Source organism: Acromyrmex echinatior, chromosome 3 (assembly GCF_024713525.1).
Source record: "Acromyrmex echinatior isolate Ae372 chromosome 3, ASM2471352v2, whole genome shotgun sequence".
NCBI classification, from domain to species: Eukaryota; Metazoa; Arthropoda; class Insecta; order Hymenoptera; family Formicidae; genus Acromyrmex; species Acromyrmex echinatior.
In genome coordinates, this window is record NC_141854.1 from 8,630,264 (window position 1) to 8,657,937 (window position 27,674).

Genomic DNA, 27,674 nt, shown 5'->3' on the forward strand with positions numbered 1-27,674 from the left:
ATTGCGAATGTATGTATGAGATACTCGCCCTGCCTTAAACCTTCACTTATCACCGCACATCCCCAAGATGCATCCCCTTTATTTATATATGTTGCAAATGCATTTCTTCTAAATACGTAAAACCGATAGATACGTAAAACGCTCGTAATTCCATAAACATTCGTTTCCGATAGTGAAGAAAGTTGGTTGAATTGGAAGAACGATGGTGGCCGGAATCGTATCTTTTTCTTAAATAATTTCGACGCGGAGCGTTGATCGTTTTATTTTTCGTATAACGTGGCTGTAATATTTAACGGTACTGATCGCAAAGGTTGAACGTTAATAAAGATCAAAGGACTTTAATGGAATGCGCACCTGATTTACGCGGAATCTTTTTTACTCTTCGTCGTCATCGTTGCCGTCGAGTTTAGTATCTATGTAGCCTTTGACATTCAATCGTTTACAGAATTTGCGATTCTTCAGAGAGAAAAGTATCTTGTCCAGACGCGCGTTTTTATTCGTTCGTTTTGCACGCTAATTGCAACGAGACGATCGATCTCGAGTGCGGCCCGGCGAAGTAATAGTCATTTTCGACGAAGCGATTGAGCGGGAAAAACGGTATGACTTATCGAACATCCATCGGCTTCTGTTCCTCGCCGTTAAGCCAACTTAATCGCGAAAGTCTCCTGAAAGTTACCGAACGTCTCTTTTTCTTTCAGGCGTGTCTGGTGAAGAATACCAGCCGCGAAGCGTGTTGTGCTTAACGGCACTATTAGAATAGTAGACTAGTTAGAGCTTTAATTATCTGCTAATTGGATACCGGAAAATCGTCGGAAAATCGGAGGATTTTGGAAGGGACTTCAAACAACCATGGGGAAGCAAAACAGCAAGTTAAAGCCGGAAGTGCTGGAGGATCTCAAACAGAATACTGAATTCTCAGGTGCGTCGTTTTCTATAATAATTAATTAATAGAAAATCTTCTGACGTGCTATTTATTATCTATGTTGCACATATAATGATATAGAACATTCAAGTTTCTAGTGAAGAGATAAACTAAGACTCTTAAATAAGCTAGCTCTTTCAAGATTACAATAAGAATGCAATAGATATTTACATACAAGGAGTATTTTTATTTAGAGCGCATCAAAGAATTAATATATATAATCGAAATTAACTAATATTAACTAATATTAAATTCGACGTTATTAATAAATATTTAGCTCGCGGATTTGTGTCTGGAGGACATGTGAGTAACGTTAAGGTAGCCAGGTACAAATAATATTTTATGATTTTTTTCTTTCGAAGATGCGGAGATCCAAGAGTGGTATAAAGGATTCTTAAAGGATTGTCCCAGTGGGCATCTCAGCGTGGAGGAGTTCAAGAAGATATATGGAAATTTCTTTCCTTACGGCGACGCGTCAAAGGTAAATGGAAAAATCTCGGATAAAGAGTTACAGCCGCGGATATATACGGATATAATCAATGAATTTATTAACATTTCGCGTGCTGGCTCGCGCGGAATTATTTACGCTCTTTAAAAATTTATTACATGACTTCTCGTAGTTCGCAGAGCACGTATTCAGGACGTTCGACGCAAACGGCGATGGCACGATCGATTTTCGGGAATTTCTCTGCGCTCTCAGCGTTACATCCCGAGGCAAGTTGGAGCAGAAGTTAAAGTGGGCCTTCAGCATGTATGATCTGGATGGCAACGGTTACATCTCGCGACAAGAAATGCTGGAAATCGTGACGGTACGTGCCAAGCCATAAAATTTGACTCGCGAATACGCGAGGGACTGAGATGTAGTTTAATAATTTACGGTGTAATAAAGTCACTCTAAGCTTAATATATAGTTCGACTGTATCATTGCTTCCATGTTATTAAATGTATTTCGTTGATTTAAGAATTCTCAATGCCCACATCCATAATATCAACGTTTTATAGCTCTTAATGAAAAAGATTATTTAAGAAATGTCATTATCTTATGAATTATGATTGAACTGAAAGAATTTTCAACATTAAATTGTATGTGATTCCAAAGTTAAGAAAATTTTCATTTAATTTTTGAAGAAAAATTGATTCTACATTTATGTATTATATACTCGTAATGAAAGATAATGTCGTGTATGTCGTTATGCGTAAAATATCATTTCTTTAACAAATGGATCGTTATTTTCAATGTAATTATACTTTTAATTATCATTTTTTGGTTCGTAATTTATTATATTATTACATATTATTATTTTTTTTATATTGTACATCAGTTAATCAGCGTACAATATTGAATTTTTGAATTACTGTTTCCAGTTCCGATAACTCTTTCTCGAATTTGATCGGAAACGTTGACCGTATTCAGTAGTATTTTTGCATTTTCCGCTGGAAATTTTCTTTGCTCAGGGGACTATTTCTCTAGATCTAAAAATATAATCTAACAAGCGCAATGCGCTTATTAAGCGTTAATTTCTGTTGAATGTGGCTAATGTTTTATGAAGTATGTAATAAATTCTATTCAACTTCATTATAATGTTGATTTCAGGCGATCTACAAGATGGTGGGCTCCGTAATGAAAATGCCAGAAGACGAGTCGACGCCGGAGAAACGAACTGATAAGATATTCCGACAGATGGATAAGAACAAGGACGGCAAGCTATCGCTTGACGAATTTATAGAGGGTGCGAAAAGCGACCCATCTATCGTGCGACTGTTGCAGTGCGATCCTAGTGCACAAGCTCAGTGAGGCCCTGGGCCAATACAGACAAATATCAATATGCCATCTGCATACCCAAATCGGTGCCCGGCCCAATTAGTATCCCAAGCAGAAGCGACGCGATCGTAAGAAGTTGCCTACCGACGTTTGATAATCTGGTAGTCTATCAAGGAAGCTCTCGAAATATTATCTTCATACGTCCAGTTGTTTTGAATGTTTTAATGTAATGTAATATATTTATAAACAGAAATAATGTTACTCTGCTAATATTTTCTACATTTGAGAACTAGAGATATTAATGCGCGAAATGTGATTGTTAGATGAACGAATATGTATAGTTACATATGTTATAATTATAATTGGTTACAATGGATCACATTTTGGATCACAATGGAAAACATTAGAGATTCGAATATCGATATGTATTGGAGAGAGAAAAACGGGAATTTATATGATTAACAGCCGAACGTGATTAATAATATCTCTTAGTTTTAATCCCCTAATGTGGATGATGTTTTAAATATGTTATTCGAAGATATTGTTTTGGCAGTTTCTGACAGATATCTATGATCGCGGGCGCTTATGCGCGAATCGGTGTGTAAGGGCTTCTATGAATTGGGCCGGTATCCGAGAGGTCCAGGGTCACTGGGCCCATGGCGCTTGCGCATACCGCAAGCTAGTCGACAAGACTAGTCCAGTCGCTCCGTTTCATTGACGGATCGGTTTAGCGAGAAGCTTGTTACGCCTTTTCGGGTCGTATTAAAAAGCGCGCCGCGCCCGAGCGACGAACGCCATCCGCGAAAGAGAGGACGTTGCGTCGATGCCGCCGACGCACCTCGGCAGGCTCTGTAGCTCGGTTGACCCGACCGTTCGAGATGTCATGAGACGTTTAGCGAAATTCTAAAATACTCTCTGTGTTCGTAATACCCGTGATTTTCGGTGACACGCATGCAGAGCGAACAGGAGCTTCGATGAGTGACGTTCAAGTTCCATTATCCTCTCTCTTTCTCTCTTTTCCTCTCTCTTTCAGATAGCGAGAGTGTACGGATCAAAAAACGTCACGCGTCATAGCGAATCCTTGTATATACAGATCGCGGCATCGACGCATCCTCGGACTGCCGATCTCAGCGTACGGAGACTCGAAATGGTCTCGCTCTTCGGCCGTTCGCCGTCGCCGTCGTCGTCCTTGCACATCGCCTCGTCCTGCTTGGTATCTGATACCCGATCCGAACGAGGAGATCGCCACGTCCCTTCGGGAGGGACACGCGGTATCGCATCTCCCGCCCTCAATGGACCCCGAATGTCTCGCCTCTCGGCCCACCCATTAAACGGACTGACCCATTTAACAGAAAAGACTCACAGGAGACTAATGGTCGCGTAGCGTCCCATGCCGCGCGCTAGCAACGAAAAACTTAGTGATTTAGAGATCCGCGAGATTTAGGAAAGGTCACTGCGAAATTGCGAACGCGCGCTGGCTTTTTGCTAGTTAACGCGCTTAGAGACCGATCTAGAGCTTGAGCTAGTTGGAAGAGAAGAAAACGGCTGCGTGACGCGACGATGACCATCACACTAACACGGATTAGGTTGCTCTCTCGTCGAAGGTGCTGCAAAGAAGAAAAGAATACTCGACTCGATCCGCTTTGATTTATGTGTGTCGCGAATGTAAAAAAGGAGCGACTAGTCTTTATATGCCCGTCACGACGCTTCGATTTATAATACTTATTCTATGCGACGCTATATCTCAGAGAGCTGTTATTCCATTGAATCGCGGAAAGGTTTGTCCTTTACATTGCTGTTACTCATCTCGCGGTCATTTTATGATTTCTAGTGACCTTTGTCATTATGGAGGTATAGTAGAACGAACGTAAATCGTACACGGATAAGCATAAGAGATCCGCCTCTTTCCAATCTCGTTAAGGGAAGTAAAAAGCGTATCTTTGCCGATCAGAGCGACTGGCCCTTAGCTTTAGCGAAAGCTTCACGCTTCGCCGAGCGACCGACAGATGAAGAAGAAGAAAGAACTTCATACGCGCCGTATTTAGAGATTTATTTTTGTGAATGCGTGCGTCCCGCGTATCTGTGAGAGCGTGCGAGAGTGTGCATATATATATATATGTGTGTGTGTGTGTGTGTGTGTGTGTGTGTGTGTGTGTGTGTGTGTGTGTGTGTGTGTGTGTGTGTGTGTGTGTGTGTGTGTATGTATGTATGTATGTATGTATGTATGTATGTATGTATGTATGTATAATAATAATAATAATTTTATTGCATGCATTTATAAATGAATTACAGTAATTAATACAGAAGGAAAGTAAAGACAAAAGCAGAGTGCAAGCAAAAGGCGAGGCAATAGCATTACAGCTAATATATAGCCTAACCAATGAAATTGATTTGAAGTTAAATATTAAATAACATGAGACAAGATAAACTGAGAAGCAAAAGGACGAAAAGAAGAGAAGGAAGAGGAGGATCTTATATCGAAAGAATAAAAAGGTTATTTAGCTACGGTAAATAAGAAAGAGGCACGAAATTTGACGGAACAGTAAGCAGGAAAAGAAAGAAGATCATTATAACGGGTATCAGGTAGGGAAGCATGGAATTCGGAGTTCAAATGTAAGAGATTACGAAGATATGATGGAGTATTGAGAACATTGAAGACTATGCAGCATAAATGAAGAATAAATCGTTGTTTAATATTCAATCAGCCAAATTATTTAAAGGGAATGATGTGATCATATTTTACACTACCATACGTAAATCGATGACAGGAATTTTGCACACGTTGTGTGCGGATCAAGGATTATTTATTCAAACTAGGCACATACATGATATCGGCGTAGTCGAATAAAGAAAGGACTAGTACTTGAATGAAGTTTCTGTGAGACAGAGTGAATATATGACGAAGAAGATATAAGAGACGAAGACACGCATAAGCTGCTCTACATTTGAGGGTGACATGATGTACAAATGACCAAGAGCAATTAAATAAAGGCCGAAAATGCGAATAACAGAGGAAGTCTCAAGGGGAACGGAATTAAGAGATACATTGAAAGATTGTAGACGGGATAATAGCGCAGGAGAACCAACAACTAAATATTGAGACTTGGCAGAATTCAGAGACAGATTTAATGCAGACTAGTTAGCAATGAGCTGAAGATTATGCTTGTAAGGATCAAGACAGTGAGATATACATAAACATAAACATATGATACAGACTATATGACCTGAGAGATCATATAGTCCGGAAGACATGAGCTTAATCTTTGCTAATATGTTATAGCTCAGCAAGTGTTATAAGATTAAAGACTTTGCCAGTTCATAACGCGTTTGAAGAAGATGGATTGATGAAAGTGATGAAGAAGTATTAGATGGAAGAGAATCGATGAAATAGCTGTTTAACACATCAGGATTATGGAGATGTTCAGGAATATTAATGTTGGAAGAGCAATGATCACCAAGATAGGAGAAGTTCCTCCAGAATTGCCATCTAGAGATGTTTGAGAGTGAGCAATCGAAAAAAGAACGCTTCTCTTTATAAATCGCTGAGTTTGCTAGATTACGCAAGGTTTTGAAACGTTGTCAATTAGATTGATCACGAGAGCGCTGATATCTACGCAGTGAGCGACTTTTTAATTTGATAAGTCCATGTATAGCAGGAGTAATCCATGGTGCAGTAATCCGAGGCCTGTTAATGTGTCTGACCGTTAGCGGGTCAAAAATCAAGCCGATCAAAAATGAATAAGATTGGTGATTCAAAGATATAAACCTTCTCAAGGTGAGTAGCGTTGTAAATCTGAGACCAATCAACAGCCTCCCAGTTCACATAGCAGGGACACATCAGAAATGCTTGCAAGATTACGCCTAAAAGTTAACACTCGATGATGGGGCTTAGCTAGTGTTAAATGCGCAAATACAATAAGATGGTAACTAATGTGCATCAAATCATCAATTCCCGCAGTAGTTATATCAATGCTAGACGAAAGCATAATTAAATCAAGCAAGGAAACAGAATTGCTAGTAATTCGAGAACTGATGATTTGATTCAGCGGAAATAAAGACATTATCCTTAATATTGTCGACTCCCGGATTAAGACCGCTAAGCATGTCAATATTAAAATCGCCCATGATAATACTGCTGCACGAGAAATACATAATTCGACAAAAGACAGTTCAGAAAGCGGTGAGCGTGGGGTACATCAAAAAAATCGCAATGCGCTCTTTTCTCAAGAAAATCATTACATCGATAGAAATATTAGCTGGAGAGATAACGAAATCAATGGATGAGCACGACAAGTAATTATATAAAGCGCGATACCACCATCACGATTTCCAATAAATCTGTCAATGTTGTAAATCTGACAATGAATAAAATGATAGTTGTCAATGTTGAGAGCCACTCTGAGTCTGCCTCTCTCAGCCAAGTTTCGCTGATCGCGAGTATATCAAACTCACATAAATAAGTCAATAATAGATGGAAAATGAGGCACAAGAGATCTTATATTTATATGTGCTATACGCAACGCTTCCCCCCCCCCAGATTCGATAATGAAGTTTGACAGTATCAATTGTGAGAAACGTCGACGGGACAAGAGAATAATTGCCATCGAATAGTCAGTTAAGTGGAGACATGGAGGGACCAGCAGAGATAGGCGGTGAGGACTGAATGACAGGGGATGCTGAGGTGGATGAGAAAAGTAGAGAAACAGAGGAAGCAAGCAGGACGTGACGGGAAGCAGAAGCCGTCGTGACACTCCGTATCGATTCAGATGAGAAATATCGTTGAGAATTCGCACCGTCACAAGAGCAAAAATAGGTAACGCCTCGATGCATCCAAACATATCTCACGCCAAAGATTTTTACAAGATTCCTTGCCTCGTTATAAATACGTCTCTGAGATGCACTCGCAGATCAGTACTTTGTTAGAAGACCACGTGCCGCGTGCAAGAGTTGAAGCGACAAAACTCTCCTGACGACGAGCCAATGCAATCAATTGATTTCACTTAGCTACCATAGTAAAACGCACGACGACGAAATGCAGCCTTGGATCTTGAAGATAAGTTATTATCAGCAGCCACAACAGCCGTTCCCAGATGAGAGGCAACAAGCGACAATGCATCAAGCATCTCCCCGTCCAGCACATTTGAAAGGTCGAAGATGATAAGCTCCAGGTCTCTCTGATTACGCTCAAAACTCTCCAAACGATCCCTCAGCTCCTGCAGCTCAGCGCCTCATCCGTCTGAGCATGTACTGCATCATTCTGGGCCACAGGGACGGATTCGAGCCTGGCACAGCGAGAATCTAAATCCTTGAGCCTCTCCTCAAGATGTTGTTTAGAAGACAATTCATTAACCAGAGCCACAGCACGATCAACCGAACAGCGCACTTTACTGAGCCAGATCACTCTCAAGCCGCTGCATTCTAGATTCAAAGAGAATTGAGTTTAACTATGATTATCAATAGAACATATCTTCAATTCAAGGCTAGCAATATGATCATTAATAATGTCGATTTTAGTAAATTTCCCAGGATTACGTCGAGATTGACGAATGTTAAAATAACGTCGTGATTTACGTTTACAGTCTGAAATCCGTGGACTCAGAGGGAGAGAGACGAGATCGGTACCTGGAGCATTTTATTTATATTTTCAGCATCAGCGGAAAGAGACGAACTGGCGTTACTATGCTAACCGTTGTAACATTGTTATCTATCTTGCAGAAAGTGCAGACTCCGGAGCGAGGCAGGAAGCGCTTACATTTTGACATTTGGTTTGACCCATGGTTAGTCTCGTATAAATTTTCTTTCGCAAGAATACATAAACAAAACAAATAATTAGATTTTATAAGATACACGACACACGAAAATTGAATAAACAATAAATACGGCAGCAATATATACAATTTGAAATAAATGTAACGAACAATGAGATTATGATGTAAGATAGATATAAAAAGATATATATATATATATATATATATACATACATATATATACACATATATATATATATATATATATACACACACACACACACACATACATACATATATATATAAAATTATAAAATAAGATAGAGCAACGAGTTAGCCAACCTGTCAAGAATGTTGGCGTTAGCGAGAACGGAAGCGAAGCAGCGAGTTCTCAGTGCACGATTATCGCAAGACGTAGGCGTTTAAATTATCGACTCAATTAATAGAGCTGCAGTAAATCGGCTCAACTACAGTAACGCAGTCCTGTTACAACGCTACTCGATAAATGAAGACACGCTGGTCAGCCATAGCACCACACTTCCGGCATATAACGAATGAAACTATAACTGAAAAGATTACAAAGGTCTAATAACAGAGACACAACAAATACGTCCGATCTCGACGACTGCCAACTCGCGATCGGGCACGTACGTACGCACAGTACATGTGTGTGTATGTTTGTGTGTGTGCGTGCGTGGTGTGTGTGTGTGTGTGTGTGTGTGTGTGTGTGTGTGTGTGTGTGTGTGTGTGTGTGTGTGTGTGTGTGTGTGTGTGATACATATATATACAGGGTATTTGGAAAATAATGATAAATCTTTTGCATAAGGGCAGAATGGACTAAACTGAGAAGAAAAGTCCTCTGCCATTTTGTAATTTTCGCAATAGTTAACAAGATATTAATTGTTAAAAATTGCCGAAAATTGATCTTCAATAATTTTTTACTCAAATACTATCAACTTTATAGAAAAACTGTAAGAGACAAAAATTGTTAGTTTTCTTCTCATAGAGCTCTAAGAATATTTTTAGAATATTTTTTTCAGAATTTTTTAATACCGTATTTTCTCATGTTGAAAAAATGTAGTACTAAAAAATTAATAAAAAATTCTGAAAAAATTCATAGAATTCTATGAGAAGAAAATAAACAATTTTTGTTTTTTGCAGTTTTTTTGTCAAGTTGATACTATTTGAATAAAAAATTATTGAAGATCAATTTTCGGTAATTAATATCTTCTCTGTACGAAGAATCTTCACATAGAAAAGAACACGTTTATATAATTACAACACACGACGGTTGAATTTAATGTCAACTAGATGTAACTCTGCGTTTTAAGAATATTATGAATTACTGAAGATGGCCAGATTGTGGCCGAAACGTTTTAATTAATGTAATAATAATTAAATATCACAAACTATAACTTGTGCGTGGTTTCTTATGCTCTTCTTTTTATACGTTTTAATTAATATCTTGTTAACTATTACAAAAATTGCAAAATGGTACAGGATTTTTCTTCTCAGTTTAGTTCTGCCTCTATGCGAAAGATTTATCATTATTTTCCAAACATCCTGTATATACATGTGTGTGTGTACGTGTGCATGTGTGTACATACACACATATACATATATGTATGTATTGTGTGTATGCCCGATAATAAGAGAAACGAATGTGATGGAGAAAAAGAAGAAAAAGAAGAAGAATTAGAAGAGAAAGAGACGGCTCGTAGTGCGAGCCTTATCGCCCTATCGTCCGACTATGTATCAATCGATCGATTGATCGCGATAATTATACATACATAGATATATTATACAATTATGTATTATTGATTATGAAATAGGAGAGCGAAAGGGATCGTGAGTGCGATCGCGATCTCCGCCCACGCGAATATACACGCAGCAGCAGAGTTCCGACATTTTTACGGCGAACCTTTTGCTCGCTCAAGCTATCGCACGATTGGAACGGTCCGGAGGCAGATAACATAGGCCGACGAAAAAGAATTGTCGTCAAAGAACTTTAATTATAGTAGATGTTTCTTATAGGTTTTCGATCACAAAAACAATGCCGCTGGCTAAATTTGCATGTCAAGATTTAAAGTTATTTTGATTTTTAAGATCTGTGAGAAGGAATAGTCAGATTTCAATGAATCCCGATCTCTTCGTCAATTTTCTTGAAATTTTATTAAAAATTCTTTCTATCTTTTCATGATAAGCTAGTTTTAAAAAGAAATGAATTTTATTATGAAAAGAATGGGACTCATAACATTGAAATCAGACTATTTGTTCTCACTAATCTTGCCAAATATAAGGAAAGTGCTTACTTTTCTACGCACTGTATCTGTAACAAACAGTTTTGTGAGACAATTTTTTATCTTTTGCTAAAAAAAAAAATTAATATCTATGTCAAACATTTGTCTATTTTTATTACTTTATTGACGGTTAATGATTTATTATATTTTTTCTCTATTAATCGTTGTGTGAATAATTTAATAGAGCAATGTGGAGGGGGGAGAGAGCAGCATTGTTTTTTATAAAAATCTATAAGAAATAAACTCTGATCAAAGTTACTTCAGTAACAACTTTTTATTGGGGTCTGTTTAATCAGTTAGCAAACACAAGCGTAAATGATCTATGCTTCTATATATATTTTTTCCGGTGTACGATAAGAGTGACTTCCGGCGGCTTCTTGCGCAGCCATTTGTCGAGAGGATGGATCTTCGCTGGGCTTATCCTGTAGTTCGCCTTTCTTTCTTTCTATGAAGCTTTCTCGCATCTCCTCCCTTCTTCCCATCCTTTTCACTTATCTCTTATCGAGCGACGCAATCACTTTTCGTCCTATGCTTCGATCGGTACCCTCGGGAAAAATAATTTTGTTGCGCTGCGCGCTCCCAACGAGGCACCCGGTCCGACAATGCATTGTTTTCAGAGTCGTAATGAAAGAATTCTAACTTTATTACGTTCGGTCGTAATGTATAGCAGCATTGCGTTTTACAAGAGCGTTATACAGATGCAGATATATATAAATATTATATATATATAGAGAGAGAAAGAGAGAGAGAGAGAAAGAGATAATACAAGAATCTCTATTATAATATATATATATCTCTATTGTACTTTCTAAGATGTACATCTATTCACCTCGTGCTCATTAATATTTAAGGATAAAGACTATTTAATGATATCTCTCTAATCTCTCGATACAGTCATTGTATAAACAAATAAATAACCTCATTAATGTTAATGCATATAAGTATATTACACACGTTAAGATTCTAAAGTTACACTTGAACTTTTCCGATTATACTAAGTGAAACAGATTTTATTCTGTGACAAGATTTCAGAGCTACAGTAAAGCTTCGAATTTACAAGCAGTAAAAGGTAGTTGCGTTCGTTGAAAACAAAATCCGTATTACATCAAATAGCATAGGACTGCCAATACGTCCCATTACTTGTCGGCAGTCACACACTTAAATCGTACCTTAAAATGATGAATCAATAAAGCAATAAACACGAGAAAATATCGTGACTAAATCTTACACAGAACAGAAGGTCGTAATATAGAAATGGTATAATTTTTCGATTTTTGGTTGATATCTATTTTACAGCTCTTTTCAAGGCAAAAAATGAATAATACCAGAGTACCGATTTATCAGAATACGAATGATATTGAGGCGATCGCGATTAATAATAACGTGCATAGCTGTTTGAAAGTAAGATATTAACAATTTTCTACTATAAAAATTGTTCAAATAATGACGATTTCGTTATTTTCTGCTAACTTAAAATCTCGTACTTGTTACAATATGCATGCGTCTCTTTTACCGAAATTTCACTTTATATAAACTTCATTAAAACTTTTTTCAAAATTCTATTATCAAAGAAACATACAAGTTGCACATTTTTTGTTCTTTTTTTATTTAGTTTAATTAATTTCTTAATGAAAATGTAAATGTGAAAAATGATTATTCTTCTTAAACATAACTAATGTCATATACTTTTGCGTCCTTATAACACTCTTACACGATGTAACGTCGAAAAGAATAGTCACACATACGCATGGATTTTACAGCATTATTGCTAGTGGAAAAATCAAAAGCGTGTAGAACACATTCTCTCATTCTAGAGTTTAAGTATATTGTAAATCAGCGATAATACGTCTAACTTTGTACAACACGATTTCAGTACTCGCTATATAAATCGTGCGAATCATATTCGCAAAATTCACTTGTCGTTTCGATATTATAACTACGATATTAAACTATTCCGATCGACGTTGCATGGTCTAAGGTAATGTAGAATAAGTATTTATCGTCGAATTATGTGGATGTAGAAAGATATAGAAAAGACAACTAATTTGCCTTGTGTTATCGCAAAATTGATTCGTAAATAATTTGAAAAAATTCGCTATTTTAATTCAATAAATAATGAGTGTTTTAGCGTGAATGTTTACGACGTAAAAGCGAAACGAGATGAAATCCGCGCGTCTGCTCGTTCTCTGTTGCGTGGACGCCGGTTAAGTCGCAAGTATCAAAAACTTTGTCAAAACGACGACATTTGCTCATCACGCCTTTATGTTTATAAATTCCATATGCATTCAAACGAAAACCAAAAGACATCTAAAGACATATAAAGGCGTTTAAAAGTTTCTTTAAAAAGAAAAAAAATATATCTAAATGATATTTATTTATTATAAAGTTAATGGATCGATTTGTCAATTAATTATCTAGAATCTTTTTACCTGGATCAACGTGATCAATTGAAAAGTATACGTAAAGGACGCCTGAAAGGTGTCTTAGACGTTTCAATGAGATCTTTAAGACCATTTAAATGGTGCCTGAAAGGCGAGGGCGTCTTTTAATTTTAACTCGCGTTCTCCGGTTAGTTTTTGCGTACCACGGACATTTTAATTATGTATTCTGTTTAGCGTTTGGTACCTTCAGTATAGTTTCAATAAACATTTAATTCTGATCCATTTCTCGCAGTGATGGCTGATTAATTATGCAAGAAGGAACTGATTGCAAAATAGAAGCGAGACAAAGTCTAAGATGAGATTTCGTCCGTACTTATTTAACTGCAATTGTTAAACTGCTGTTTAACAATCGTTAATTGAAATTTCATAAAATTCATACGCGAGTGCTGTTATAATATGACGTTAGAATACAGAATTTTTATCGGTTCAGAATTTTCTTTTCTCTCACGGTGGTTCTTTCTCGCCTATGTCCAGCTATCCGTGCGAATCGATGAGAGGTTCAATGGCACTGTATTTTTCCAAATTACTGGATTCATAATATACAAGCGAATCCAGACGTCCATTGGTCCATTATGATATGATGATAATCAAGTTCATCGAAAACCTTTCACGCTTCTCGATCGAACTGCAAGCAAGAATTCAGCCGCAAGGAATAAGTATATTGTGCCGTTCGGAACTTTCATTACTGTATCGTTATTCATTCGTGTGTCGACGCGAATACCTTAGGAAGAGAAAAAGTCGGTTGTGATAACGTTCACGACGTAGCACTGTCTCTGATCGAACGCGTGCCTCAAGATCATCCTTGGAAATTATTCCCGAGACCGCGGATACAATCTCCTGTTTCTCGGAGAATTTTTACTGGTTTCCGTCTAATCGCACCGTCACATTCTGATGTTTTCCTATCCGATACGATGTATGTATGTACAGAGAAAGAAACGTGCGCCGAAGTACGAAAACCAATTTGCCGAGTTCTTCTTTCTTCTCCGAAGAAATGAGGATCTCCTCCGATCTCTTCTCGCCGTAGCGATCTCTTCTTTTCCCCAGAACTGCTCATTAGAAAGTTAGTGCGATAGCTCGTCGTTTCGCGGAAAGTTTGCACGCATAAAAAAAAGACGCACAAAAAAAAAGATGAATAGATTTTACGAAAATATATAAATAATTGTGCGAGAAAAGAGAGAGAGAGAGAGAGAGAGAGAGAGAGAGAGAGAGAGAGAGAGAGAGAGAGAAAGAGAGATTCGGTTATGTTCGTTGAAGCGATATCGATGACACTTGCTGCTCGTGTGTTTGTCGTGATATTTCTTCCTAAGCTAAGATATACATATACGAAGTTAAGAGTTACAATGCGGACCGTTAAAAAATAATTAAAATAGTTTCTCATGTTATTATCGACGTATAACAATTTCGAGGACGATAAAACCGTTAACCGAACAAACGAAACATAACTTCTCTCGAAATTTAACTCCACCATGTTCTTATATCCCCCGATATATTCCCTATTCTATCTATATTCTATAATTTCGCTCTTGCCTAAGGGATCGTAGCGTTCTTGGCCGTTAGAGTTTCGCCCTTAGAATATCAACGATATTGCGAGTTAATCGCTTATGCATCAAGAATTCTATAGCGCTAATTCTAATCGCTGATCTTCAAAAAGACCTATGCCTTACAAAAACTTTTCTCTGCACCTTATTCTTGCCAACATGTTCTAGTATCTACTTCGATAACGTTTGTTGAAGACGCGTAACTCGTGAAGCTATTAGTTGAAACGATCCTCTTTCTTTCTAAAAAAATTTAGAATAAATCTACGGTACACTTTGTATTTGTGATGAATTGTTACAACTAATTAAAACGTATGATTCTTTTGATTCTTTCTTCAATATGTTGAATTTAATCGAAAGATAATATAGTTTCAAGACATTGCTAAAATTTTTTTGTTCTTCCCTTATGTTAAGAAGAGAGCCACAGGAAAAAATAGATTGGGAAAAGAATAGATGGAGTTCAGCAAATCTAAAACTTACTATGCGAAATTAACATCTACAACTAAAATTTGGTGATTCAATAAAAAAATTATGTCTGTAAGCAATTATTAGTATGCTAATTCAGTTAAATGCTAATTCTTTGCTGCAATGAAAATTGCTAATGAACGTATAAATGTTTCCTTTATTATAACAGCAAAAAATACTGCGTTTTTTCTATTAAAAATTTTCATCTCTATATTGTATTGATTTTTAAAAAGTTATCTTTGCTGTATTAACTTTATTGTGCTATTACAACAAATATGATTATCCTTAATCGCTAATTTTATACAGCTGTACAACTTTGCATAGAAAACTAGCTATCCGTAATTATGATTGTAAATTTATTGAATCAGTGAAGTTTGGAATTGTTTTAATAAATCTTTTTTTCCGTGGCTAAGTTTATATTCTCGATTTATATTTTATTTCGCTAAATCATAATCGATCGGAGATGTATCTCTTATCTTAATTTTTATCTTTTTCAACCTTTTTCATCTATCACCTACAATTATTTCCTATATTTAAATTTCAAAGTTGCTCTCATCGATCCATGCATTCGATAGTATTTCACGATTGAGTCTTCGCGAGCTACGCGACTCGAAAGTCCAACGTGAAACATGAAAGTTAATTGTGAAAAGATTCATAATTAGAATATTACACAAAAAAATTTCCAGTCAGTTTCCGATGTTTTTTCTCGTAGATGTATAACACACAGGAACGTAGACATTCTGCGATAGAAATTAATCTCTTCCTCGTAAATCCACCTATTTCGACGCGTATGTTTTCTCACGATCTTCTCGGTGTCTTGCAATACCACTTATTGTTTAATAGCCACGGAAATAATTGTTGTGATCCCTCTGAGGATTTTTTCCCCCCTCTAAGATTTCGAGCCGAATCGTCTACCGGCGATTTCTTTAAACGTATTCGACACTCTCTCTAATTCTCATTCTTTCTGTATTTCTATAATATGAAATTTATTATTGTTACTTTGATATGTGGTATCTATCGGTGCTAAGTGTACGATGTACGTGTTCTGTCTCGTATTGCGTTTTTATACCGCACAGCGGATATGTATAATTTGTCAAACTTTCGCATGTGGTCGCGTCTGAAGCCGCGTCTCCCAATATCTCCGCGTAGACGTTGGACGTTCGGTGCATTTCACAGTCGAACTCACGTGACAGTTTGAAGCGAATATCGATATATGTAAAAAAATTCCGGATGCTAGAGAATCTCGTGGATCTCTCCTTGCGACGCGATCGCCGATGCGGCTGGTGCGAAAGTTATGCGACGGCGGAGTTTTATATTGTAGCAATTGCGTAAAAATCCGCAAATTATTATACTTTAATATTAATTTACTCTCTCAGGACACGGTTAATTTATTGTTTTTTTTTCTTTTCTTCTCTCCGCGAAGACACGCAATGCGATATAACGTATGTGATAATACATGCTGACGTCGTACAAAAAAGAAAAAGTTATGAAAATCAAAGCGCACGTTTCTTCTTTTTTTTTCCTTTTCATTTTGTGTTCCGGTACCGACAACGGAGAACACCGGTAAGATATTAATGTTGTGTATATGGTGATCGTGAGGAGTTATAAAATTTTTATTTGCTTTACGCCTTATACATATTTACTGTAAGTGATAATTATTACTAGTTGTTTATTATAAATAAGAACGAATCACTCTTGTGTATCAGTTAAATTGCTACATTAAAGTGTTGATATTATACTCGTTCAAAATGCGTCTCAATCGATTTCCTTGAAAATCTCACCTTCGAAAGAACATTGATTGCTGCAACGTCCCTTACGTATCTAACCGGATTGTCCATGCATTCCATCTCTAAATTTATTGTTTAACCATTCACTAGAATTGCCCTGCTTTTAAATTGAGCGCATTATTATTATTATTATTAAATTATTGATTTATATATATATATATATATATATATATATATATATTGATATATTAATTTACATTATTAATAATATTAATGATAGTGCTTGACAATATAATGTTAACTATTTCGCAGTATTAACAAGTATTATGCGCTCAAATTCTCTAAAGCTAGCCTCTTTTATTATACTTTCTTATATATCGATCGATTTATATAGATAAATCTTCTGTCTTTTTTTTCCCTCGCAATATTTCTGATATATATTCTAAATCAAATTATATAAAAGCGCTACGAAAGTGATATTTTTCATGGATCTGATTCAAGTCTCGGTTCTTGGGAAAGGTGCGCGTAGAAAGAGTACTCCAACACAGTTTATCCTGCTAAATGATTATCAATTCTATAAGTTTTGTATTGTTTACACATAAATTATAGACTATCTAACGTTTCTTTTCTTCGATGTCCTGTGAAATTTTACAATACAGTTACAAATAAAGATAAAGCCATACTTTACGTATAATCTGATTCAGTCTTTGCTAATGTTATATAATAACGTGCGAAAGAACACACTAACAGTTAGACTTTAGCTATTTAAGAGGCTATGTTTAAGAATTTTAATAAAAAGAAAAGAAATTGGAAGCGTTTAACTATTCAGCTAGCTTTACACAAGATATTGGTCTTCTTTAAGAAATCGTCAAATTATGATTATGATACATTTCTACATTATCACCAGCATCGAATCTAATCTTATTTATCATGATACTCCTGAGAAACTGTTAATCCATTGTCTTAATAAACTCGATCGCAGAGCAGAACTGCGTCCACCAATATTGTTCTTCGCCCTCTAATCGATTCCCGTAAAAACTGTCTACGTATTGAACAGTCGATAATAATGACGGTGGATTAGTCTGAAATTAAGCATAAGTTAACAATCACTTTTTTTATTAAAATTATCTTTTCTTTTCAATCGCGTACCTTGATTATGACATAGACCAGCACGGGAATAAGATCGTCGGCAGCAGGTATGCCTCTTTCCGACGCCATGGAAAGAAGATTCATGATGGTAGTCGCGCAACGAAATACACACTGCAACTTATCCCTAGGAGTCTTATACGCCGATATCACAGCCAATTCAGCCTGTGCCCATGGCCAGGGGCATTCGTAATGATAAACCTTTGGAATACGTAGGTCCTTGTGATTTGGAGTTACGACCTTCGCCAACTTTTTAATATGATCGTGAAGAAGCTGGTCCCTATATACATCTCCATCTCCATTTGGATAGAGTGCATTGTGGTATACCCGTGCCATGACGGTTCTTTCCACTACGACTCTCGCCAAATCTAATTGGTTCGCGCTCGCCGCTGAAAGTAAGAAGCAAATTCAAGTATTCCTTAGCTAAGATTAATTAAATAAATAATTATATTTATGTACATTGCCAAATCGGATCGTTGTCCATTTCGGCGTGGACCTTTCCTAGGAAATTATCCACAAGATCCTGTTTCTCATCAGCCAGCGTAAGCTTTTTAAACTCATCGCAAAAACGCAGGAGAAAAGCCTCCCTTTTTTCCAAAAATACCCTTACGCAAACAGATACGAGATGATTATTGATAGCATCTCGATCGCACTTAACTCGCACGCATAATCTAAAAGATATTATAATAATTATTAAATAGCCGCATTTTATACATACTTATATATTATACACAAATATTTATATGTAGATAGTACCTATCTAAGTGAGCTAACGTCGACAGTAACCCTTGACGACATCTAATTAAATACGCGATATAAGGGGATCGCTTTTGATAATCTTCTCGAAGAGATTTGAAGAGTTTCCTACATCCGTCATCATTAAATAGACGCACACAACGTAAAGTTTCATGAAGGTGAGCTATTAATGCCCTATCCTGCAGGTTTATAGCTTCTGCCAATTGCAGTTGCAAAAACGCAACTAGTTCGTTTTCTTTCTGCGACCAACAATGTCTCTGTAACGAAATTTTTTACGTGAATATTTGAATACTAAAAAAACAAATTTTGTTTTGTATATCGTGACAAGAAGATTAATACAATAAATACCTCCGATGTATTCCATGGAATGTGTTGAAGGTCAGCAGTACTAAGTACCATGCGTAATTTTCTTTTAGCATCCGCGAAAGCATAAGATAGTTCTACATTATTTGGATCGATTGAAAGTCTTTCATCTTCCACCTCTTTTGTACGAGATTGATTGCTTTCGATTGATGCTGTATCGCTAGTTGCGCTTGGTTTTCTTCTATATTTCGCTAATATATCATCGGTAGTATCTAAAAAAATGTAATGAGGAGATTTAATAAACTGCTGTCCAAAATAAGAAAACTTACGAGAAAACTTTTCACCTATTTAACACTACTTTCCAATTTAACTTCGATTCAATTATTAGGTGTTGGAATTAATTCGTAGCGTTTTACAAGTGATGGGAAGTACTTTCATTAATGTATTTTTTAATGCTCATGTGAAATAAATAACATTCTTTCATTAAAAACGCTACGAATTAATTCCAACACCTAATATATACATGTAAAATTATTAAAACAGAGTTTTGTTGTTAACAATAATCATTAATATTAGTTAAATTTAATTAGTTAAATTTATTTTTCTTACCGCCCGCGACATTACCAGATGATGTTACATCTTCCGACATAATCCTGCGTAATCTGTGCCTACACATATCGACGCCGTCGCCACCAGCTTCTCGATCAAAACATCTGTCGTCCGCCCCACGAATTGCTTTACCTCTACGATTTCTCAATGTCATTTTTAATTTACCAAAGAAACCGCGTTTGTTCTTTTGATCATCGTCCAACAATTCCTTATCGCCACGTTCAGCAGTCATGTCAAAGCTTATACTCTTTGGAATAGCTCCCGTTGATGCATTTGGCTTGGAAAAATTGGGAATCGATCCATCTACTGCATCACAAGTGCCATTAATCGTTGGTGTTGGTAAATCCGATGCTGAAATGTTACTTTTCACACGAGGTTCCGATCCGGAACTACTGCTAGATGTTAAGCTAGCCGTACTTAATCGGCCTACGGTATCTCCGACCGATGTTATACAGCTATCCAATTCCTGATTTACAAAATTCACATTTAGATCTCAAATATTTTCGAAAGTAAAAAAGTAATAGATTGATAGAAAAAGATTAAGCGAAGCAATACAAACCTCTGTTTTCGAATCACCGTTTTGGGGCTTCTCTGGCAAAACAGGCGCAGAAATATGATTAGCTAATAGCAACGCTGGTGCGACTGCAGCCGCAGCGATGTGATTGTGCGCAGGTGCTTGACGTTCAACTTGCTTACCATTGTCAATTTGAAGCTTATCTATCAAGTGGACCAGCCTGTCATCCCGTAACGGTTTAGTATAATCCATATTGCTTATATTGTTAGCGTTTTTGTCTACGTATTCCATTGTACTACGTCGGTAATCAGATTTGGTTCCACCACGACCTGTTACATTTGATGACGATGGTAATGGAGATGTTGTTGGGGATGGATGAACTATTGAAGTTCCTATGCCAGAATCTTCTCGAATCCCTGAAATTGTCGAAAAACTGATGCTTGAGCCATCCGGACCTGAAATTATTAATTATACATATTGTAATTAAAAAATCATTTGATGAGAGAGAGAGAGAGAGAGAGAGAGATATTGCTAATGTTGCAATATATAATTGCATTATATTTACATGGGGTTGCAGATTGAAGCGTTTCTTCATTCCCCTCGGAATCAGCACGACTTTCTATTTCGATTTCCGATCTGGCTGTATCATCAGATCTGTGCGAATAATGCAAATTAGATATCTTATTTCAATTAACGGATATCTTATTTCAAATAGAATAATACTTTATAAACATAATATGTAATATATAATAATGTATACCTAGCAACGCTAGCAGTGTCATCAGTATCTACTTCAGTTAATCTTTCTGAATCGCTAGCTAATACATCTGTGCTCCAGGCTTCAGAAGCGGTTTCACTAATGTCTAACATAGTTGGTGTAGGTTCAGCAGGCAGAACAGGTGCAACCTGTTCAGGCGGAACAGCAAGCAGTATTCGATCCTGTTGTTCAACTATTTCGCTATCTGAGGCCAACACATCTGTAGACCAAGTATCGGATACCATAGAAACAGTTTCATCTCCTAAAAAGTATAAGATATAAAAAGTATAAGATATAAATAATTATAATATAAATAAATTAATAATAAAAAAATAAGTCGAAATAATAAAATGTGAAAATACAAGCTAATGAGAGTGAAGCGCTGTAAACATTGCGCAATTTTTATATGTATAATCTTCAATTATATTTGTACGTTTTGACTCACGTTTGAGTTATCTTCAATATCGCATACAATTATATTAATTAGTTGTGAATCCTTGGCGAAAAAACTCTATTTATCATCAGGCTTCATCATTACACATGGTTGGTAATTCCAGTGAAAGACGAGTGAGATCAACTTTCATTATTTCCAATCCAAGGATCACGATACAAAAAAAACTTAATCTAAAATCCGCAATATTTTGATAAGCATCTTAAAAATCACATTGTGTTAGATTCAATCAATCGTTCTTAACAAGTAACAATTTCAAAATTTCAAACTTTCTAACACAATCTAACATAATGTGATTTTTAAGATCCTTATCAAAATGTATTGTGGATTTTAAGTTATGTTTTTGTATGCAGTATCATAATTGTATGCGGTATTGTTGAAGACTTTACTTGAACGTGAGTCGAATACAAATATAATTGAAAATTTTACACATAAAATTGCGCAACTTTTACAGCACTTCACTCTCATTAGCCTTTCACGTATTTTCACATTTTATTATTTTAACAATTGCGAGAGTACGTACATTTTTTAATTTTTATTTAAACTTGTAATTTTTAATTGTTTCAAAAAATAAGTATTATTAACATAAGTATTAATAACAATTGTGATGCTAAATAAATATTGTTCGTTTTAAATGTGTATGTCTTGTTAATTTATTGTATATTTACCTTCAATAAGCTTTTTAATCTCAAATTTACAAAATTTGTCATCAATTTCGGATCGACTTTGTTTGGTTGGGATATTAGGCGGTGGCAAATCCAACTGCCTTACTTCACCTGCAGCGCGTCCATCATCTCCTTCAGTAATCTGGGACGATGGTGTATCTCGACCTGGTGATTATAAACAATTAGATTAAATAATTTATAATTACAATTTATAATTATAATTGGTAAATTTACTAAATGTTCAAAAAAGGAACAGTTTAATAGAATTAATGTACCTGATATATTAGGAGTTCCTCTACCCGATACATTAGCAGATACCATGTCTGAAAGGTTATCGTTTTGATCTTCTGTTTCTAATTCTAAAGAAGAAGCGACACTGTGATTGGAAGCAGCTTCTGATACAGCTTCCAAGTTATCGGACGTATTGCCAATCGATCCTTCGAACAAAACTAATTATTTTTAATGTAGATGTGTTATGAAAGCCAAGTAACGAATTCTTTAATGGTTATATTTTTAATATTAATTTTTAATGATATGAAAAAGATTAACAAAAAATAAAATCAAAGAAAGTTATATAAATAAACAAAATTAATGGAATACGTGTAAATATAAATTTTAGCTATTTTAAAAAACATGAACACTATTAAAACAATCAGTAATTCATATTAAATATCAGTAATTGATATACCTTCGTCATGTGAGAGTGAGAATCGAGTTCTCTTCTCTTGCGTTTCGATACGTTCGACATTGCTATTTTCTTGTCTAGGATGTTCATTAGAGGCGTCATCAGGCAGATTCAAAGTAACAGGTCCATTCTCCATACCACTTTGGAGTTCCATGCATAGAACCTATAAATAATGAAATAAAATCTTTCATTTGATAACTTTAATCATTAGTTCTAAATTTATTACTTCCTTAAACTTTTGTTACATAGACATCAAAAAACCAATTATTTATATTACTATTTATTACACTATAATTTTATAAATTTATAAAATAAATTACAAATTCATAAAATTGTATAAATTTATAAACATATTTTTTTGAAGTTAAGCATATAATTTTATATAAACATACATACAAGATGTAATTTCTTAAATAAATTAAATACATAAATAAGCAATAAAATATGTGATAAATCTATTAATACTGATACATGTACAAACTTTCTGTTCACTGAGTAGCCCTACGGATTCTCCAATTGTTGGACCAAAAGGTATGACTAGCACATCGTGAGAATTTTTATCTACAGTTTCTTCTTCAGGGACTGCAGTGCCGTTAATTTCTTCTCCACTTTCGTTTGTTACATTTGGTGAGAATGTAGTCATCCTTATACCACGTCCTTTTCCTATTATAAAATATTTTAACATTATACTATAACAATTAAAATATATACACAATCATTATTATATTATTTAGATAATATACCTTTCCCTGCAGCAACACCTCGTTTACTAGGTGTTTCCAAATATTCATTATTTAGTTTATTATTATGCAGTAAACCCGAAGGTAATTGTGACAGCATTTCTGCTAATTGTTTTCTATCAAATGAATTATGCAATATTGTTTCTCCATTGTTATCACCAACAATCGTGTTCAAAAATGTAATTAAGGAATTCAGTTCACTTTCCGTAAACAATGCTGCGGATCGTGACAGGCCTTGAAATTTATTATTGTCAATTATCATTGGTTCCTCCTCCAACTCTTCTGTCGCACCATCCAACATAGAATCTATTATGGAAGACACTGAATCCTTCTCAAATTTTTTATAAAGATCAATAACTTTGTTATCGATATTTTGATACTTTTGTAGCGAAAGCATTTGTAAAATTTGTCCAACTTGCATTAAATTGAACCTTGCAACATAACTTATCGGTGCATCGGTAATGCCGTAAGGCTCAGGATTAACTATAGCAGGGCAAATGAAGTATGTGAATACAAGATCAGTGCACATGGCATGCACTTCTTTTGGATCTACATTTCCATTCTTACTAAGAAGCCCTGCCATTTGCCTTACAAGCCAGCAAACACTCGTAGGAAAGCAATGTATTGTTTCACGAATATTGACGATAAATCTCTGCGTAATACGATACAAAGAATTAACTGTCCACAGTCTATAACGCTGTAACTTCGCTTGATATTCGGCTGTGCCTTCCTTCCCGAATTTCTTCAATCTCTCTGCAGGTGGAAATCTAATAGGCGCTTTATCCGGATCAATGTCCAAGAACATTTCATCTTCCATAAGTAACTGAACTATAGGGTTATGCAAAGCTGCTGTTAAGAAAAGCTTTGCGGAGAACAGGCTTTCATGAAAGATTGAGTAAAATCTGGAAAATGCGCACGTTCCATGCCTAAGCAATCTTCGTGGGTTGTCAGATGGAATTATCTGCAGTAACATAAGATGTCTCAGCAGCTGAAGGACTAAACTTTTATCCTCTGGCAATATACAGCTACCGTATAATCCAGCAGCTAAGCACTGTACAATTGTCTGCATTGATTCTGGGATGGCTCTGTCCCCTTCGACCAAACACGAAGCGAGGAGCTTGGGTGACTTTCGTAGTGCACCTAAAAATTCTCCATAGGACAAACATGCTTGATAGCGCAGGTACTTGTACGCGTCGATAAAATGTGAATTTTCCAATGCGTTTGCTCTTAGGCAACATGACGCTGGAGTACAATCTGGTCTTGCCACTATCAGGCGATTCAGATTGACTCTTTGCTGAGCAGTTATCCATGCTTGCTGCGCTAACTGCGATGAGACGTACAAGACCTAGACACAACAGTCTTATTAAGATACATTCCTATTAAATTAATATTATATTTATAGATTTTTATTATCTTTTGTAACCTTTATACACCATGATTTTCTAATCTTTTATTATACGATGGATCGTTTGTGTCTTGAGTTAATTTTCATCACTTTTACAAGTATACAAAAATTATTAGGTTATGCTTACATACATACTTCTCTTTTAAAATATTTGCAAAGTTATATATTTAAAAAAAATGAAAAGAATAGAGCATTATTTAACTAATAAATCCTTCTATTTCAAAGAAAAGAAATAAACACAGGAATGACCCTATTGTATTGAAGGTCATATATCAAATGTTATGATCAATATAGGATGTATTCTTTCATATATATGATGTTGTCATTGTTTTTTAATATTTAGTAAATAACAAGAATAACATGATACATCATGTACATCATGTGTTTGAAACAGAATACATTCCTAGGTTGAGTTCTGTTATTCACTGTAAATACTGAAAATCTGTAAGTTATATATCCAGATTTTCAGTACTTGTAATTAATTATAATTGAAGAACCACAAATTGTTATATGTAATCCATGTTACTTACTCGTTCATTAAGAGTCTGCAAGTTCTGCTGTTCTGAATTAACAAATAGTCTTTCCTGCCGCAAATGACGAGCCAATTCCATCATATCCCACTGTAATGTCCCGTGGGAATCGATACTATTAATCGATGACATTATTGGATGTACCTTCAATGTGAAAAACAGTCGTATAGAATGTAAAACTATTTCGGAATTTAATTATACAAGGAAGTATTATTTCCATATAGTTACTTGCGTACAATCCTATTAGTCAGTTATCCTGCACATTAATAACAGGGATAGGACGTTCGCAGGTTTACTTTATAAAGAACCTCAGCAACAAGATTTTTGAGCACATATGCTGTCTCTCAGAGTCACGAGGATCCCGCGTCAAGTGCATACAAGTATGAGAGAGAGAAAGCGTTGTTCACCTGACGAAGTAAATAAAGATTTCAATTCGGGGTAGAATACAATGACAGAGCTCAGATTGCATAACGCTCAGATTGGCAAATATGCGAGAATGGTTTCGCGATGATATCATGGGAATGAAGCTCAAGGTGAAACTTAGCGATCGTCCGCGTCACGTATCGAAACGTTAAAGAGAAACGCTGTCGAGCACGAGACGGGTGTTACGCGTGCTTCCAAATCCCCGGCGATATTATTGTCGTTACTGTCGTGAGAACATTGGTTCTACCGTGGAAAATAATCGTCGCGTAAGTCGCGTTTGCCTTGCCCTTCGAATGTCTCCTTTTGATCGCGCGTGCACCGTGTTCGTCTCCCGATTTCACACGCGCGTATTCACGCGCGCAACAATAGCTCTCCGCAAGAAATGTTCGAACACTTACACGTCGTCAGAAACGATCGCACAATTCGTTGTTGTCGCACGCGGGTCAGAGCAACACCCCCAATACTCCCAATGACACACGCACATCTTCTGATCTGATTGTAGGTTAGATTTTTTCTTCCACAAATAAAGTCACTAGATTTGTAAGGGTGTCTTTTCATGGGCCCTGTTCGCGTTGCATGAAATCCTCAAATATTTTTGCACTTAAAATGAGATAGATACATATTTTGCCTTGAAAAGAGAGAAAGCGAAGATAATCGAGTACCAAAAGTGCAAGCAACGCGAATAAGACATACTGTACTGACTCTCGACGCTCATTTTTAGCGTCAAAATAAGTCACGAGATCGAAATCGACGCTCGATATTCGTCAATTTTTATCACGTGATCTGTTTATAACGCTAAAAATAAGCGTCGAGCATCAGCATGAAAAGGTACCTTAAATATTACAAACTCGCCGCCATTTTGTGATAGATTGGGTCATTTTATTATTTTTTCATGTTTCTTAAATTTAAACACGACACAATATATACCGATAAATGTCTCAAAAATTTCGCACAAATTAGGAGTTCTGCAACTCTTAATGCAAGTTTCGTTATCATTATAATCCCACTGCACAGTTTTTTATCATAGTAAAAGAGTTGCGCAACGGCATTATAATGATAATGAAATTTTCATTAAGAATTATAGAATAAGTCTGTGAAACCACTTTTAAAGAAAATAAAAGCATGAGTATATCATAAAAATAGTTATCCGCCCAACAAACGAAAATGGATTAAAATTAGAAATTTTCAATCCATCTGTGTGTGAATCCATATTTTAAATCTATAAAAATGAATTGGATTCCACATAAAAAATTTTTATACATATAAAAGTTTAAATAAATTAAAGCAGTAATTACATGAAATTCTATAGTTATTATTTTAAAACTTTTATACAAAAAATATACGCTAGCTGTATAATGAAGGAAACGTATTAATATAAAATATACATAAAAGCGATTAATTCATTAAATTATTAAAAATAAGGAATTTAATATGTAACATTTATTATACATATTTACGTAGTTCTTTTTATGTTCCTTTTAACTATTAAATGAAGTAGAATTCATGATTTATATTTTTATGGTACAACTTTTTTTTAACTCAGTTGAATTAAAACGATAAAAAAAAATCATATTCAATAACAGATCATTCAATCGTAACGAAAAGAGCTCGAAATTACGCAACAATTTTGAATCAAACAAAATCGAAATAATAATCTGTGATAAGCAATGAAAAATAGAAGATAAAATAGAAATGCGAAACACTATGTGGTTACTATTATACGGCAGATTATCTCATGAACAATAGACACATTTTTTATTCTAATACATATTTTGTTTCTATGTATATCGC

At 35.6% G+C, this 27,674-nt stretch overlaps 2 protein-coding genes across 5 annotated transcripts in view; one reads left to right on the forward strand and one right to left on the reverse strand.

The window, feature by feature from the left end:
- The window catches only part of Nca (neurocalcin homolog), a 207,558-nt gene extending 190,637 nt beyond the window's left edge, over positions 1–16,921 (forward strand). For 3 of the 4 annotated variants that reach the window (XM_011056595.2, XM_011056596.2, XM_011056598.2), the window contains exons 2-5: positions 699–919; positions 1,285–1,403; positions 1,543–1,731; positions 2,517–16,921. In XM_011056595.2, the coding sequence (XP_011054897.1) occupies positions 850–919; positions 1,285–1,403; positions 1,543–1,731; positions 2,517–2,717 (579 nt within the window). In that variant the 5' untranslated portion in view covers positions 699–849 and the 3' untranslated portion in view covers positions 2,718–16,921. Of the gene's footprint in view, positions 1–446; positions 598–698; positions 920–1,284; positions 1,404–1,542; positions 1,732–2,516 lie in introns of those variants that run through there. The other variant, XM_011056599.2, reaches the window with a different exon arrangement.
- A 526-nt stretch (positions 16,922–17,447) lies between these two features.
- Positions 17,448–26,571, reverse strand: Gapvd1 (GTPase activating protein and VPS9 domains 1). The gene is made up of 17 exons (XM_087404497.1): positions 26,282–26,571; positions 25,689–25,867; positions 25,461–25,604; positions 23,529–24,870; positions 23,267–23,448; positions 22,789–22,948; positions 22,376–22,549; positions 22,104–22,265; positions 20,988–21,246; positions 20,793–20,881; positions 20,273–20,682; positions 19,714–20,179; positions 19,150–19,376; positions 18,802–19,058; positions 18,505–18,716; positions 18,049–18,434; positions 17,448–17,981 (listed from the first exon to the last, which is right to left on the reverse strand). The coding sequence occupies exons 3-17, from the start codon at positions 25,590–25,592 to the stop codon at positions 17,850–17,852; spliced, it is 4,590 nt and encodes a 1,529-aa protein (XP_087260623.1). The 5' UTR covers positions 25,593–25,604; positions 25,689–25,867; positions 26,282–26,571; the 3' UTR covers positions 17,448–17,849.
- Between the last annotated feature and the right edge of the window lie 1,103 nt (positions 26,572–27,674).